Source organism: Artibeus jamaicensis, unplaced genomic scaffold (genome assembly GCF_021234435.1).
Source record: "Artibeus jamaicensis isolate MK-2021 breed Jamaican fruit bat unplaced genomic scaffold, CSHL_Jam_final contig_525, whole genome shotgun sequence".
NCBI lineage: Eukaryota > Metazoa > Chordata > Mammalia > Chiroptera > Phyllostomidae > Artibeus > Artibeus jamaicensis.
Window position 1 is genome coordinate 4,595,609 of NW_026521874.1, and position 14,552 is coordinate 4,610,160.

The following is a 14,552-nucleotide window of genomic DNA, read 5'->3' on the forward strand; positions in this document are numbered from 1 at the left end:
GCAAGCTTCCAAGGGTGCTTTCCCAGTGGGGTCAGACAGGACACAGTCCCCCAGCCACATGCTGTGACAATACGTATGAAACGTGTCAACCAGGAAAGCTTATCGAGACTAGTAGACACCTAAATCAGACTCCCAAGGAGGAAAGCAGGTGTTTAGCATAAAGCACCACATTTTTTTTTTGCACACACAGTTTAGGCTGAGTGAGCCACTCTTATTGGTTAATGGCAGCAGGCACCTTCCTGCAATCCACGTTCCCTGATGCCAGGTAAGGGCCTTTGGAAGGATAGCAATGAGGACATCTGTGTTAACTCTTTCCTGTCCACAGCCTATCTGGTTCTTAGAACTTGGGCCCAACTTATATTTCTTATCTCCTGTCCTGCTTTCCCTCCTTGCTCAGCACCTCCACCGTTCTCCTCTCTTTACTTCCAACCCTCCCCACCAACTCAATCCCATCTCTGGGCCTTTGCACAGGCTGTTCCTGGAAGAGTTGTCCCATATTTGGTTCTTCCTCAGCCTCAGATCTCAGCTTAAATGTGCTCTCTCCAGCACGGCCTCCTTCTGCTGCCTTGTCAGGGGCCGGTTACCCCGTCCCTCCTATGATTTCCTCCCATGGTAGGCCTGGTTCTGAGTGCTCACCCAGTTTGTGTCTAGGTGGTTCCCACTCTCAGAATCTGCGAGGTTCTTGAGATCTGACAGCCAGTTCCTGATGCAAATGTTTGGCCCCCGATTTACAGCAAGAATAGCAGCAGTATAGGTACTGTGAGATTTATCCTTCTCAGCTCATCCAAAGCCAGTAGTTACCGAATTCAGATGATGAGCATCTGGGTAGTAAGGGGTCCACGTGTTTATCTGTTGAACTTGTCTTTCCATCTTCCCGTAAACACCAAAGCTTATGATGTTTATCAGGGCAGGGGCTGCCGGTTTGTTATTGGATTTTCTTCTTCTTTGTATCCACAATCTCCAGCACAGTGCCTGGCATGGGAGGCATCCAATAATCATCTGTGAAATGAATGAGTGAACGAATGAATGACAGACTCCAGGGACCGCATGGGACTATGTAAGACAGTGAGGATGACAGTTCCCCCAACCTGGGCAGGTCAGGGAAACTCCTGCAGGTGGCAAGGCCTGACCTAAGTCTTCAACCAGCAGTAGGGGTTACTCTGAGGAGAGTGTAGGGAAAAGCATTTTGGGCAGAAGGAACAGCATGAGCGAAAGCCTGGAAGCTGGGGACAGAGCGAGGGACAAGGAAAAATCAGTGGTTTAAAGCAGGGCAGCCCACAGCTTCCAGTTTTTACTGTATACCCAGTGATTCTCAGCCTTCTAAGGAGCCTTTTTAGATACTTTTTTCCTAATTGCCCCATCCTCATAAAAATTTCATACTGTTAATACACTGTATAGTTGTCTATGTCCTGTATGTCTATCTGCATACTTACATTTGTACCTTATAGAGTCAGTTTATTTTTTGCCTCTCAACAACTAACTTGTACCCTTTTGGGGTGGTACTGCCCCCCCCGAAAAATATATGGTGAAATCCAAGAGAAAGCCATTGTCCTGACAGGAGCTCACGACCCCCCACTTCCTGTCCCTTCCCTTCCTCTGCAGCAGGAAGGGGGGCACCACCCCGAGATTGCCCGCAGCCAGGTCTCCTGGCAGTGACCTTCATCGCCTTGGTGTTTCCCAGCTGTCATTGAAAGGAAGACCAACGACCTTCTGCTGTTGGAGTCCTACAAGCGGATCCTGGAAATGGAAGGGGTGGAGGCCGAGCACCCGCCGCACTTTGTCAACCCTTTCTGGGGTGGCACCACCCTCCTGAAGAGCGCAGAGCCCCTCAAGGTCCTCCCCCCAGTGCTCGGGGCTGACCCCTTCAGCGACAGGTTGGAAGAAGGTGAGTTCTCTTTCTCCTCTGATCCCCGCCCGTTGCTGGGTTAAGGGTTCATAGGAAGCTTTTGCTCTTGAGGGTCTGCAGTGTCGAGCCTCAGTTTGCCCCCTTTTAGGAACCCCATGGGCCTGTCACTTTCACTGGGCACCATCTTGGCTGTGGCCACATGACACGGTTCTCTGGGGACAACGTTCCCCCCCACCCCGTGGCCCTGTGGCCAACCCACAGATCCTAAAGTTTAGTTATCCTGGATATTTTTAATTCACAGCTACTTTGTGACCATTTACAATGAACCTTAAACTGTCCAGAAGTTTCCAAATTGGAAAGTTGTGGCCTCATAAGATTCCCTGATCTCATCTCTCACCCTCACCCTCTGCTCTTGAGTCTTATGCCATCCATGACCTCCCCGGGCCCTGTTCCATTCGAGGACCCCAACCCCATGGCTGAAGCAGCCGCACTGTGGTTCATGCCAGAAGCCTTCACTGTGGCCCTTCTGGCACTGGCCCACTGGCTGTCCTTCCCCTCTGAGGCAGAAGCTCATGACGCTCACCCGTCACAGGGGGCACCCAGCCCTGATCTCTGAAGCTGGGGGTAAAATCGGCCCCACCTGTCATTGGAGGGCAGTTTGGCAACATGCGTGGGAGCCTGAGAGACCACTGCACCCAGTGAGCCCGTAATCCCACCTGTGGGAGCTGGTCCTCCAGGAAAAACGTCTTCAGGGGTCTAAGATGGAGGTAGGGGGAGGTTCACTGTAGCCCCAAACTGGAAGTGTCTGAATTGTCCATCCGTTAGAGACTGGTCGAATAAGTTACGACTCATCCCTACGTACAGTGGAATATGAGGCAGCTACTAAACAGGATGCAATGTATATAATATATATGATATATATGTACATTCAGTGGTTCTCAGCCGAGGGTGAGTTCCTTCTCAGGGGTAGACTTGGCCAGGAAGTTGCTACAGTCTTGCAATGCACGGGGCATGCCTTCATAACCCTGATGTATGACAGGAGGAGAGAGAGAGGGAGAGAGAGAGACGAGGAGGAGGAAGAGGAGGAGAGCAGGAGGTATTGCGATTATTAGAACAAGAACAATGAGGGTGTATGGGCTGTACAGGGGGTAGTTCTGGGCGGTAGTTTGCAGAAAGCTTTACATTTCTAAACGAAACAGTTCTGTGTTGTTTGAATTCTTCTTTTACAATGACCTTGTGTCACTTTAGTGATAGATTTTGAGAAAGCTGCCCCTCTGAGCAGCATTTCAAGTATGTGGGGCATCGAGGGCGGGGGAGGGGCTGCCAACACACACGTGCACACACGCCTTCACGTTTGGTTGCGAAACAACGGAAACGTGGCAGGAGCGGAAGCCGGGTCCAGCGTCAGCCCGCCTTGGGACAGCTCCCCCTGGCCCTTCGAGTTCCTAAGGAGGAGACTGGCTGGGCAGGGCTCCCAAGGTCAGGACCTTACAGAAGAGGTCTTCTCTTGTGTTGAAGGGAATGCTGGTGAGCACTGGGCTCTCCAGGCTTACGAGCCTCTATGGCTGCTGTGTGTGAACTGGAAGAGGCAGCCCCTTTGGGAACGAACATTAGTTAGACAAAAGTGCCCCGTCTGGGTAGACATGGTTTGGCAATCAGGTGGGGGCTGGATTACAGCTGTTCATTCACCTGTCTCCACCTGGTCCTGCGTCCTGAACAACTTCACATGGTGGCCCTGTGTCCTGGAGCTTAAATCAAACTCACCTGGGAGAAAAAAACCCAGTTTTTGTCTGGGCGCTCCTGAGCCTATCCTCTTCTTCCCTGAACCCTAAGAGTGGTCACACTCCATCCCTCTGTGCTGTGAAGGACCCCCAAACCAGGCACGGACGTCCTTGCCTTGGGCCCCCGTGGATGGGGCCGGGAGGCTCTGGCCCTGGGAAGGAAGCGGCCTGGATCTGACGCCTCCTTTCTGGCGCAGTGGACCAGCCCCTGGACCACAGCAGCCTCCGGCAGATGGTGCTCAGCAACAGCGCCACGAGAGAGTCTCGAAGGGACTTAAGCTGGATAGCATCCATGAAAAGGGGGACGAGCTGAGGCCCGAGAAGAAGTTAGCAATCTGACATGGATGGGGCCGCATTTGCCACGACCAGAGAGAATAAACGTTTTGTTCTGTAACCCCAGTGCCTCTTCACACTCGCTACCAGGAGGTGGGGGCCACCCCGGAACAAGGCCGAGGAGCGGGAGGGGTTGCCTTCCAAAGCCGGCACAGGAGGCCCGAGTTGAGTGAGGTCACCATGGCCCCAAGGACCTGAGAGGGTGCCCGGCACGGGTCACCCCCGGACCACTCCCCTAGGGGAAGCAGGGATGAGTGAAGCCTAGGGGGCTGGGGGGGGGAAGGCAAAGTGTTGATCTTCATGCCCCAGAGTCACACAGGTGCTGCAGCCCCTCACAGGCAGGAACTGGGAGCCACGTGACCTCTGTCTGAATCTCTGTGCGTATTTGTGTGTGTTAAGGATGAACGTGTCACTGCAGAGCCGTGTCCAGGACGTCGTGCCCAGAAACACATATTGCACTTGACTGACCCAAGCTGGGGCCCCTCCAAGGTCTCCCAGGTGCCTGGCTAGGCTTCTGCAGGAGCCCCAGGTAGCAGGTTCTAGGCGGTGTGTGGAACGGGGTCAGTCACCATAGGATGGGGACCTCCGCATCCCTGCCTGTCCAGCTTGCCCTTGGCTTTGAAGGGCCCCAGGTCTAGGAAGCCAGGGGTGAGGTCATGGTTCGGGCAGAGGGAGCGGATGCAGAGTGCCGCCTCCAGGGCCTCTGCTGCTGTTCTTGAGCCTGGAGGACTTGCTCCAGCTCTGGCTCCCCCAGCCGCCTGGGCCCCATCGTGCCTTCTGGGTGACCCCAGCTGCTGCCCCCACCCCGTCATTCACTTTGGCTGTCCTGAGTTCTTGGGATTCTCTTGAAGACGTGTGAGTGTGATGTTCACTCCCCTTCTTCCTGAAAGGCATCTGGCTTTGCCTTTGGGGGACAGCCATGTGGTTGGGGAAGGGGCTGATTTTAGCCCCAGGATGAGGGTTCATCATGTGGCCAAGGTCTGCCAGTCAGAGCACTACACCTGTTTCAGGTTGGTGAGGTACCCGGGAGGCCCTCTTCTGGGACTGGCAGGGAGCTGGGGGAAACAGACAGGCCCTCTTTCCAGGAAAGTTGCTGAGGGGAGAAATGGGAGCTATTTTGCTGCTGCTGAGAGCAGAGCAACATGACAGAAAGTAAAGCAGTGGTGAAGCCTCCTCAGGGACTGGTGGCCCTAGCCAAGGTCCTGGATGTAGCTATGCCTGAAGGCCTTTGACTTCTTAGTTATGGGAACCCATTTGTTTCCTAAATTGGGGTTCTTACAAGCCCAGGTAGACCCAAATGCATTAACAATGACTTTGATCACTCAAAATCAAGAGTGAATTCAAGCCCAGTCCTAGTTCTCGGACCTCAGACAGGGTCAGAAATTGGTACTCCTCTTAATTTGCCAGGAGAGAAGTAGAGACAAGTTCTACTTTATCTAAAATTAGAAATTGACCTCCTACAATGAGTGGATGTGATTTTTTGGGGGGGAGGGACAAATGTGCCATATTCTTATGCATGCGAGGCCTCTTCCTTTTAAAACATCATGGGGCCTGTCGAGCGCATCTGGGAGGAGCGCTCCACTGGTGTCCTAGAGGAGAAGGTGTCGGGAAGCTGAGCTCCGCAAATGCTGGAGCTCTTTGGGAGAAAGGGCTGTGCTCCCCTTGTTAACATTCCCATAAAACGTGACCCTGGATAGCAACAGCCCTGAGTGACCGCAAAGGGTCTGCGTTAAATAAAGAGCCTCCGAGATTCAGCACTGAGGACAGTTGTTCGCTGCCTCCATGGGAACTAGCAAAGGGCCAACCTTACTCCAGGCACTTCGGTCAGAGAAACGCTGTGAACAGGTACACGACCTCTGGTTTATTTGAAGAGGCTTCTGCGTGGATTTCCACCTGCAGAGTGTGTGGCCTCATGGCATTGCTGAGCTGCCCAGGCTGCAAGGAAGATGGAGGTAGATGATGTACAAGGCAGCCGTAAGGCTAAGAGGACAGGGGCAGGGACGGTGACCTTTCTGGGCCAGGGGTGAGGAGAGCAGGGGCCACCCTCCCCACAAAGACAGGCCCAGGCCCAGCAGTGAGCCCCTCCCTTTAGTCCTTCTCTTCTCCGTGGGTGATGATGTGCACCAGGTTCTTGTAGTCCAAGTTGCCAGTCACATCAGGTGGGAAGGCAGCAAACATCTGGTCGATCTGAAATGAACAAGCAAGAGGTGCAGAGGATGATGGGAAGGGAAGTGGGAGGGGATATGGGATGGGGCATGAAGGGCCTGTGTCAGGGAGGTGTGGGGGGTCGTAGACGTGGAGATGCGCTACTAGATCCCCCCCAGGAAGTCCGTGTCACCCAGCTGCGGCAGAGAGCAGCAGGACCCAAGGTCACACCCTCCCTGGAGGAGCCCATAGCCACCTGGTCAGTGTGGAGCTCAACTTGGGCCCTCTCAGATGGGCTGCTCTAGCCCCAGGGAGTGCTGACCAGGGTATCCTTTGGGCCTGAATCTCAGGCCCACATCTCCCTTGAGCCCTTCTGCTCCCTCGCCCTTCCTTCCCAGGGGCTGAGCCCAAGGGCCACCTTGCAGGGATGCTTTCCAGAACCCAAGCTCTGGCAGGTAAAACAGATTGTGAGGTTGTGAGGGAGTCTGGTGGGCCTGGTGGGGACTGTGGCAAAATGGGGGGACACATGGGCCACTTACAGAAGTGGCAACGGCTGAGGGCCAGCTGCATGTGGCCATGTGGGCAAGGAGGTCAGACTCTGAGGGACTCTAATTCTAGGAATCTAGATGATTTTAATGTGATTTCCACATTTAAAAAATGACTGGTTATTAAAAATATATACAGACTATTAATAGCCAACACGGGATAACACTGCCCTGCTCACGTGTCAGCACTTTGTGCACATTACCTCGTTTCACCCTCCCAGTGTGCTGTGAGGTTGGCCATGTTGCTGGCCTTACTTTACAGAGGAGGAAATTGAGGCCCAGGGAAGTCAAGGAGCTGGTCCAAAGTCTCAGAGCTGGTGGGAGGCGAAGGCAGGCTCTTTCAACCGCCTCCGTGTTGGAGGGCAAATCTAAATAAAATTCTTAGTGAAACGTGGCACTTGATGGGATCAGGCCTGTGAAGGGTCTGTTTTCAACATTAACAGTGACAAGACTGTTGCTTGTTTATCCAGGACTCGTGGCGAATTATCAAGTGTCCCTTCTTCCAGGCACATCACTGCCACCTGCCAGAAAACTCATATAGTCTGATTTTAAAAAACAACAACTATAAAAGACACTTTGCTGCCATCTGCTGCAACACTACCGCAAAAACACATACTCTATGATACATATTACGAGACCGGCAGCCCGGAGAACCGTGCAGGGCGCAGCCTACACGACAGTGGCCGGTACTCTGCACACCACCTTTACTCCCTCAGATGCCTGGACCAGGCGCCCTGCATTGTGGGAAGGCAGACCTGGGGTCAGACAGACCTGCAGTCAGCATCCGTGATGCCCTTTCAGGCAAGCGACTTTACTTCCCTGGGCCTCAGTTTTGCATCTGTAAATGACAATCATACTCACTCTGGCCTCACGGGGTGACTGAGAGAATGAAACGCGGTAAGGGCCTGTAAACAACAGCAGGCTCTCTCCCAGCGTGGGGTCGGGAGCGTTTTAGAGAAGAGGGCGACGCAGCCCCTGGAAGGGAACTGGGGTGCAGAGAGCGCCCAAAGGGCTCTGTTACCTCCTCCTTGGAAAATCTCTCCGCCTGTGTGGTCAGCATCTCCTTAACACTGCAGAGAGAGGAGAACAGTGTTGGTGCCAGGTGGGCCGGGCTTGGGGGGAAAGCAGGGGAGCACCCACGTCCGCCCCCCACAGATGCCACTCACTAATCAGCCTTGAGCACCCCTTTGCCTTCGGGGTCAAACACTTTGAACGCGTTGAGAATGGTCTCCTCGGGGTCTGCCCCTGAAATAGAAAGCAGGGTTGAAACATGCCTGGGAACCTGTCGGACCCCAGGAGGCGGGACCCAAGCCCCCCAGGGTGAAGGGTAGGCCGCAGCCAGCCTATGCTGCTGAGACCCTGCCTTCCTCTGAGCGCTGAGCCTTGATATTTTAAAAGAGAAGGCTGTGAATCCGATTACTTTTGAGCAAAACCCAAGTTCAAACATGGATCTAGAGAATCCGGACTCGAGCATTTGTTAGGTACGTGACTTTCTGTCTCTGAGCCTCAGTTCCCCATCTGCACCCTGGGGACCAGAACAGAACCTGCCTCCCAGGTGCTATTAGGTGAGGTTGTGCCTGTAAATGCTTAGCCTGAGGCCTGGCTCAGGGCAGGCTTGGAGCACTGTTAGCTGCTGGTGGTGTTGTTTGGTTTTGTTTTGTTTTTCCTTTTTTTCCCCCCAGTGTCACTCTGCCTCCCTCTTCTGGCCATCTTTGTCTATTCTCCTAGGGCTCGAATTCATACCCAAAGATGAAGAGACATAAAGACAGACACACAGACGCACACAAACTTACCCTTAAGTTTCTCCCCAAACATTGTTAGGAACACCGTAAAGTTGATGGGACCTGGCGCTTCCTTTATCATGGCGTCGATTTCATCATTTTGCACGTTCATACGCCCTAGGACAGAAAGCACGCACTCAGCGCCCCCGGGTGGGGACAGAAACAGCTCTCAGGACGCTGGCATTTGCCCTTGTAATTCCACTCCGGGGCACCTGGTCTGAGAATCATCGGAGACCAAGTGGGTGGGCCAAAGATTCACGTGAGAAGATGTTCTTGACAGTGTTATTTATCCTAGACACCTGGAAGCAACCCAAACTCCAGTGTAGGAGGGGTTCGTTATTTTTAAAGTAGTGTCTTTAGAACCTGGGCATTGTATACAGATATTTGAACATTATACTCAAATGGGAAATGGTCATCTTGTAAATTAGCTCTTCCCAGCTGGAGGTGGGAGAGGCAGGTCAGAATTGCTGTGGGGAGCTTATTCGGGTTACACCTGCTGTAACCCACACAGCTGTGGGGATTCTGGTCACCTTCCTGTGCCAGCCCTTCCCACAGGCCTGTTTGGCACCACTGTGCAAATCAGAAAAAGACCCCCCTTCTTAAGACAATTGATGTTTTAACTATGAAAACCCACAGTGGCCCTGAGTTCAGGGAGTGGGGGGTGGGTTGATAAAACATCTTTGGTTGATAAAACATCTTTAAAAAAAAGAATGATTCCAATTATTAACTCCCCACCCCATTTACCTAGAAAACACTGGGAGGCTGAAATGTTACAGTGGGGAGTGGCCTAATGGGTAGTGTTTCTTCTTTATACTTTTCTAAAATTTCCAAGTTGTCTATAGTGAGCCACCACTGCATTAAATCACATAAAGAAAAAGTTACTAAAAAATGTGAAGACACACAAAGAGTAAACTCCCCTTTGCTATCCTCTGAAACTTGTCCTAAATGGCAGTCATGCCTGAGCAGTTTCTTGGGAAGATGACAAGCTCTTCACTTTTGCGACGGTCCCACCTCCCGGTCCTAGAGGGGGCAGCCTACCGAGAGCAGCAAAGGTGTCCCTCAGATCGTTCTTGTCGATGAAGCCATCCCTGTTCTGGTCCATGATGGTGAAGGCCTATGAAAGGGAGGTGGTTGGCTGGTCAGGGCGGGAGAGACTGTGGGGAGGAGCCCCAGAGGCTGGGCCACCGGGTGGGGGGAATGGGATTCTGGGATTTTCACGGAACACCGAAGGACATTGGATCCAGAGTCAAAGGCTTAAAGCAGCCTGGCTGTGCCTGCAAATGTTAGGCATAGAGTTACCGTGTGATCCAGCAATTCATTTGCCGAGTTTCTAGTCAAGGGAATTAAAGCATCTGTCCACACAAAAACCTGAACGTGAATGTCCATTGCAACACAACTCGTATAAGCCCCAAGCTGCAGACAGCCCACATGTCCATCGGCAGAGCGATGGATAAACCAAATGTGGTCTCTCTCTGCAGCGGGGTGCTCATCAGCCAGCACAAGGAAGGAAACAATGACATATGCTACTGTATAGGTGAGCCTGGAAACGGGATGCTAAGTGAAAGGAGCCAGGCACAAAAGGCCACCTATTGTGTGATTCGATTTCTATGAAATGCCCAGAACAGGCACATCCATAGAGACAGAAAATAGATCAGTGGTCCCCAGGGGCTGGGGGAGGAGGAAAGTATGGAGTGACTGCTAAAGGGCATGAGGTTGCTTTTGAGGGTGATGAAAATGTTCTGATAGGAGGCAGGGGATAACAGTCACAAAACCCTGTGATTATCCTAAATAGCCACTGAATTGTACACTTACCTAAAAACTGCAGATGTGTGGTATGTGAATTATGTTTCTATAAAGCTGTTGTTGAAAAAAACAAGTTAAAAACTAGGGTCTCATGTCTGCTCCCCAACTCGCCAGCCCACGTCATCTGGGGTGATCTTCCCCAGTCGGCAGGCACGGGAGACTCCCCGCGCTCTGCAAATGCCCAGGCCCTTTGCAAATGGCGTGTCATCTCGACATTTTCTGAGTTCTCTGATGCAGCTGATGTTGAAAGTATTTGTAGCCCCTGCCCACTCCACTGGGAGCTGATCTCTTCTCAGAGGGTGGGAGGGGGTGAGGGAGAAGGTGACTATTTCAGGGTCAGATATGATATTTCATCCCAGGAATTCCTCCTTCCCTGGTGGCCTATGGGGCATGACATTCCTATGATCTGAATGTTAGTGGGGACTAGTGGTGCAAGTTTGTGTGTCCCATTTGGAAGTCCCTATGGTTTCTCCTTTGCTATCAAACACACTGGCTACACATCTAGCGTAGCTTAGCATGCCTTCCTCCGAAGGGCCAGGTAGGAGTGTGGGTGACTCGGGGCGCACTCGTCACAGCTGCTGGAAAGCAAGGGAATTGTGTGTCCCCCCAAATCTTCAGGAGGTGGCACGCTTTCGCCCAGCTGGTACTTCATTTGCTTCAAAAGGCACAGTCCTGTAGCACGTGATAGGGTTTCAGACCCCACTGATTTTTAAGAATCAAGGACTGTAAAATTTGAAATCCAAGAGATGCTGCTTTTTACCTTTCAGACTGGCAAAAATAATAATTTAGACTATTAATGCCCAATGGAGAGAGACATGTGGGTGGGGGGGGTGGGAAACATGTTCTCCTCTTGGGGCCAGTAGGAGTAGGAATTCACACCTCGTTTCTGGAGGACAGTTTGGACCAGTGGTTCTAGTTGTGTTTTTTTTTAAAAAAAAATTCCTTTGACCGAGCAGGTCTGCTTTTAGGATTTTACTCCAAGGAAATAACCAGAGATACAAGCAAAGATGTGTTATGTATAAAAGTAAAGCATTCTAAACACATGTAACATCCCACCAGAGGAAGTGGTTTAAATAAATGATAGAGAATATTGCTACTGAATTGCTCAGAGAAAAACATCACGCACTAATCAGCATGTGCAGAAGGTTGTAACTTTCATTAAGAAATATATACACATATAACAAAAGTGATTTGAAGGGTATGTACCAAAATGTCAACTGATGATCTATCTCTGGGTGGTAGAATTACGGGTCGTTTATATTTTCTTTATGCTTTTCTGAAGTTTTCCTACATTTTCAACAACAAAAAAAGGCTTTACTTTGATGACTAGCAAAAGTTATTAAAAATAATTTCTTCAAGTGGGTCACACACATGTGCAGACTGAATCTGGGGTTGTTTGGAGGATAAAGACATCTAAGCCAGAGGTCCCTGCAGGGAACGTGGAAGAGGGGAAGGTGCTCCCAAATTGGGGGGGGATGGGGAGTCTGCCTCCAGGCCGATGATTCCACAGCTGTACCCACCTCCTTAAATTCCTGAATCTGGGTCTGCTCGAACATGGAGAACACGTTGGAGTTGGCTCCCTCTATTCTCTTCTTGGCTTTCTTGGGTGCCTAGTGGGGAAAAGCATCAGTTCAAAGGGTCAGAAGCTGGAAATGAGAAAATAGGGTCAGGCCCTATCTCTGTTCTGGGTGAGCCTCAGCTGTTCATCTGTGAAATGGGGATACAGCATCCACACTCTTCTCTAAACGGTGATGCTGGTGGGATGAAAAGACACCCGTGACATTTCCCAAAGGCCCCCTGGCTCTCGTGGATCATAAGAGATTGTGGATCTTGCGGCAGCTCCTTCTAAAAACTCGGAGAGGTGGAGCTGTGTCTCTGAGGATGGAGGCCACCCTTTCAGATCAGCCCTGGCTGGGTCCAGCTGCTTCTGTTCCAATGCACTTCACAAAAAGTTCAGCAATGCACAGAAGGAGAATTGATTGGTTGGGGTGGGTGGGGGGAGTCAGGCTCACAAAACCATGAGGAATGCAGAGATGAAATGACACTTTTTCAGGGTGTTACAGCTCCTCCACCCCTAGACATGATTTTTCCTTGATCCAAATGGCAGCGAAATCTCTCTAAATGTTCTGGCCTTGTACCGTGCAAACTGCAGAGAAGAGTGAGTTCACATTTCCCCCCACACTCTTCTCTCTGACTTTAAATAGTGACAGCAAATGCTTAGAAACTGTACATACATTACTTCATTTAGTCCTCATGACTGCTCTGCCCAGTGGATGCTATTGTTCCTACACCATTTTACTGGGGAGGCAACTGAGTCTCAGAGAGGTTGGGTCACTTGCCCAAGGTCACACAGTCACCAAAAAAAGCAGAGCTGGAGCTGAACTTGGGCAGTCTGGCTCCAGAATCTGTGCCCCTCTAACCCCTCTCCTATGCTGCCCCTAATTTGAGGGCTTCCTGCTTTGGGAGGGGGACACCCAACCAAACAACACATGAAGAAAGATTTTAATTTTGCAAGTTCAAAAGGTGAAAACAAAAAGATCTTTTCCCCAGCTGCCTGAACAAGAGAAAAGAATTACAATTTGATCCTTAAAAGCGTTCAATCCCATTTTGCCAGCCCTGGGAGTTATTGATTCCTCCAGAGGTCAGTAGACAAGCCATAAAAAAGCCAACTCTCTTATTTTGTTTTTGTAAGTCCCCAGGAGCTGCTGTTATTTGTGGCTTATCAGGGCATTGATTGGGGTTCCTCGGTGCACACACAGCAAGCAGCGCTTTTTCCACCAGGGCCTGGGGTCCTCGAAAGCCACCTCCCCCGGGTCCCCTTTGGTCCTTTGCTGGTTGGTAGCATCCCCTTCTCGCCCACTGAGCATCACTCCGCTCCCAGAGCCCTGTCTACTCACCATGGTGGAAAGGACTCAGCGCTGGTTCTCTAGAACAATCCCACAGGCTGCCCGCCCTCTGCAGCCGGAACAATAAATACTTCCTCCGCATGTTTAAAAATAACCCCATGACCACTTTTGGCAGTAATAGGTGGGGCAGACGCCACCTAAGGTCCCCCCAACCCCCGCCCATGCCATTCTTCTGAAGTAAGGGCAGCTCACTCACCACCTGGTGACACTTGAGACCCAAAAAGGCATGCAAGGTTGAAGAGGCAGGCGGCGGGGTCGTGGCGAGAGATGCTGTCAGCGGCGCTTGGGCGGGCAACACTTGTGCTTGTCAATTTTGAGAGAGAAAATGGCAGGGAGAGGGGACTTAAAATTCTCCAACGCTATCAGGCACAGGCCCCACCTCAGGGCCTTTGCACCAGCAGTTCCCTCTACCTGGAATGCTTTTCCGCCCGACACCCTTTCCCTCCTTCAGACCTTTGCTCCAAGGTCACTTTCTCAGTGAGCCCTCCTGCCCACCTTAGTAAAGCAGCCATTCTCACCCTGCACTCCAGCCCCCTTTTCTGTTTTTCTCTGCAGCATTTCTCACCCCCGATATACTATGGAATTCACTTATTTCTTTCGTTCCCAGCTCATGACCAGCTCAAGGCAATGGCCCCACAAATACTTGTTGTTTGACTGAAGAAATGACTCACTTACCAAGCACTTACTCTGTGTCAGTCACCAAGAACACATGTCTTGGGCTTGTATTGAATTTTCCAACCACCTGTGTGGGGTAGGGACCACCTCATCCTCTATGTTCCCATTTCACAGATGGGGAAACAGGCTGGGAAGGGAAGTGAGCTTCCCTGGCTGGGGTTGGGCAGCGGTGGAACTGGGAGTGGATCTGAGGCCTGTTTGCTTCCAGAGCCCGGGCTTCGCCTTAGTCTTGGAAAAGGCAGCTTGTTGTCAGAACATGGGGTGTAGTAGTTGTTGCTTTCTCTCCCAGGACTGGTTTCCTCCTCTGGCCTGAAGGCAGCCTTGGGACCCAGGGAGTGAGAACTCGGGGCTTGGCATCAAACTGTGGCCTTATTTAGTGGGTGTGGGTGCCAGGCCCGGAGTTCTTGCCTCTAAGGAAGAGAAAAACAAAACTTAGGGAGGCACAAGTGAAAACCAAAAATGACTTACTGGATTTTAAGACCTGATTTCTGAACTAGAAAATTAAGGAGATAGATTAACAAAAAGGGTGGTCCCTTTTGCAATCCATGTAGTGGCCAGGAAAACGATGTGCAGGGAATAATACCTCGGAGCAAAATCACAAAGAGAAGCGGATAATAAATAAACGGTTCAGAGGGAGAGGCCGAACATAAGCCCATACAAGTTGGCCCTTGAACAACGGCAAGGTTTGGGGTGCCAGGCAGCCCCCCAGGAAACCTGTGTGCAACTTCTGACTCCAC

General features: G+C 51.3%; 2 protein-coding genes across 2 annotated transcripts in view; one reads left to right on the forward strand and one right to left on the reverse strand.

Annotated features, from left to right (window-relative positions):
* The window catches only part of CCDC63 (coiled-coil domain containing 63), a 29,584-nt gene extending 25,600 nt beyond the window's left edge, over positions 1-3,984 (forward strand). The window contains exons 11-12 of the mRNA XM_037133439.2: positions 1,682-1,885; positions 3,825-3,984. Coding sequence (XP_036989334.2) covers positions 1,682-1,885; positions 3,825-3,940 — 320 coding nt within the window. The 3' untranslated portion in view covers positions 3,941-3,984. The remainder of the gene's footprint in view (positions 1-1,681; positions 1,886-3,824) is intronic.
* Positions 3,985-5,798: 1,814 nt separating this feature from the next.
* Positions 5,799-13,203, reverse strand: MYL2 (myosin light chain 2). The gene is made up of 7 exons (XM_037133500.2): positions 13,132-13,203; positions 11,755-11,844; positions 9,470-9,545; positions 8,444-8,548; positions 7,817-7,895; positions 7,672-7,720; positions 5,799-6,147 (listed from the first exon to the last, which is right to left on the reverse strand). The coding sequence occupies exons 1-7, from the start codon at positions 13,132-13,134 to the stop codon at positions 6,049-6,051; spliced, it is 501 nt and encodes a 166-aa protein (XP_036989395.2). The 5' UTR covers positions 13,135-13,203; the 3' UTR covers positions 5,799-6,048.
* Positions 13,204-14,552: the final 1,349 nt, after the last annotated feature.

Bases quoted from the DNA above. Each gene is read 5' to 3' on its own strand.
- MYL2 (XM_037133500.2), bottom strand. The intron at 7,896-8,443 runs GTAAGTTTGTGT...TTTCTATTTCAG, and splicing joins GTTTGGGGAGAAACTTAAGG to GGGCAGACCCCGAGGAGACC. The intron at 6,148-7,671 runs GTAACAGAGCCC...TGTTCATTTCAG, and splicing joins AGAGATTTTCCAAGGAGGAG to ATCGACCAGATGTTTGCTGC.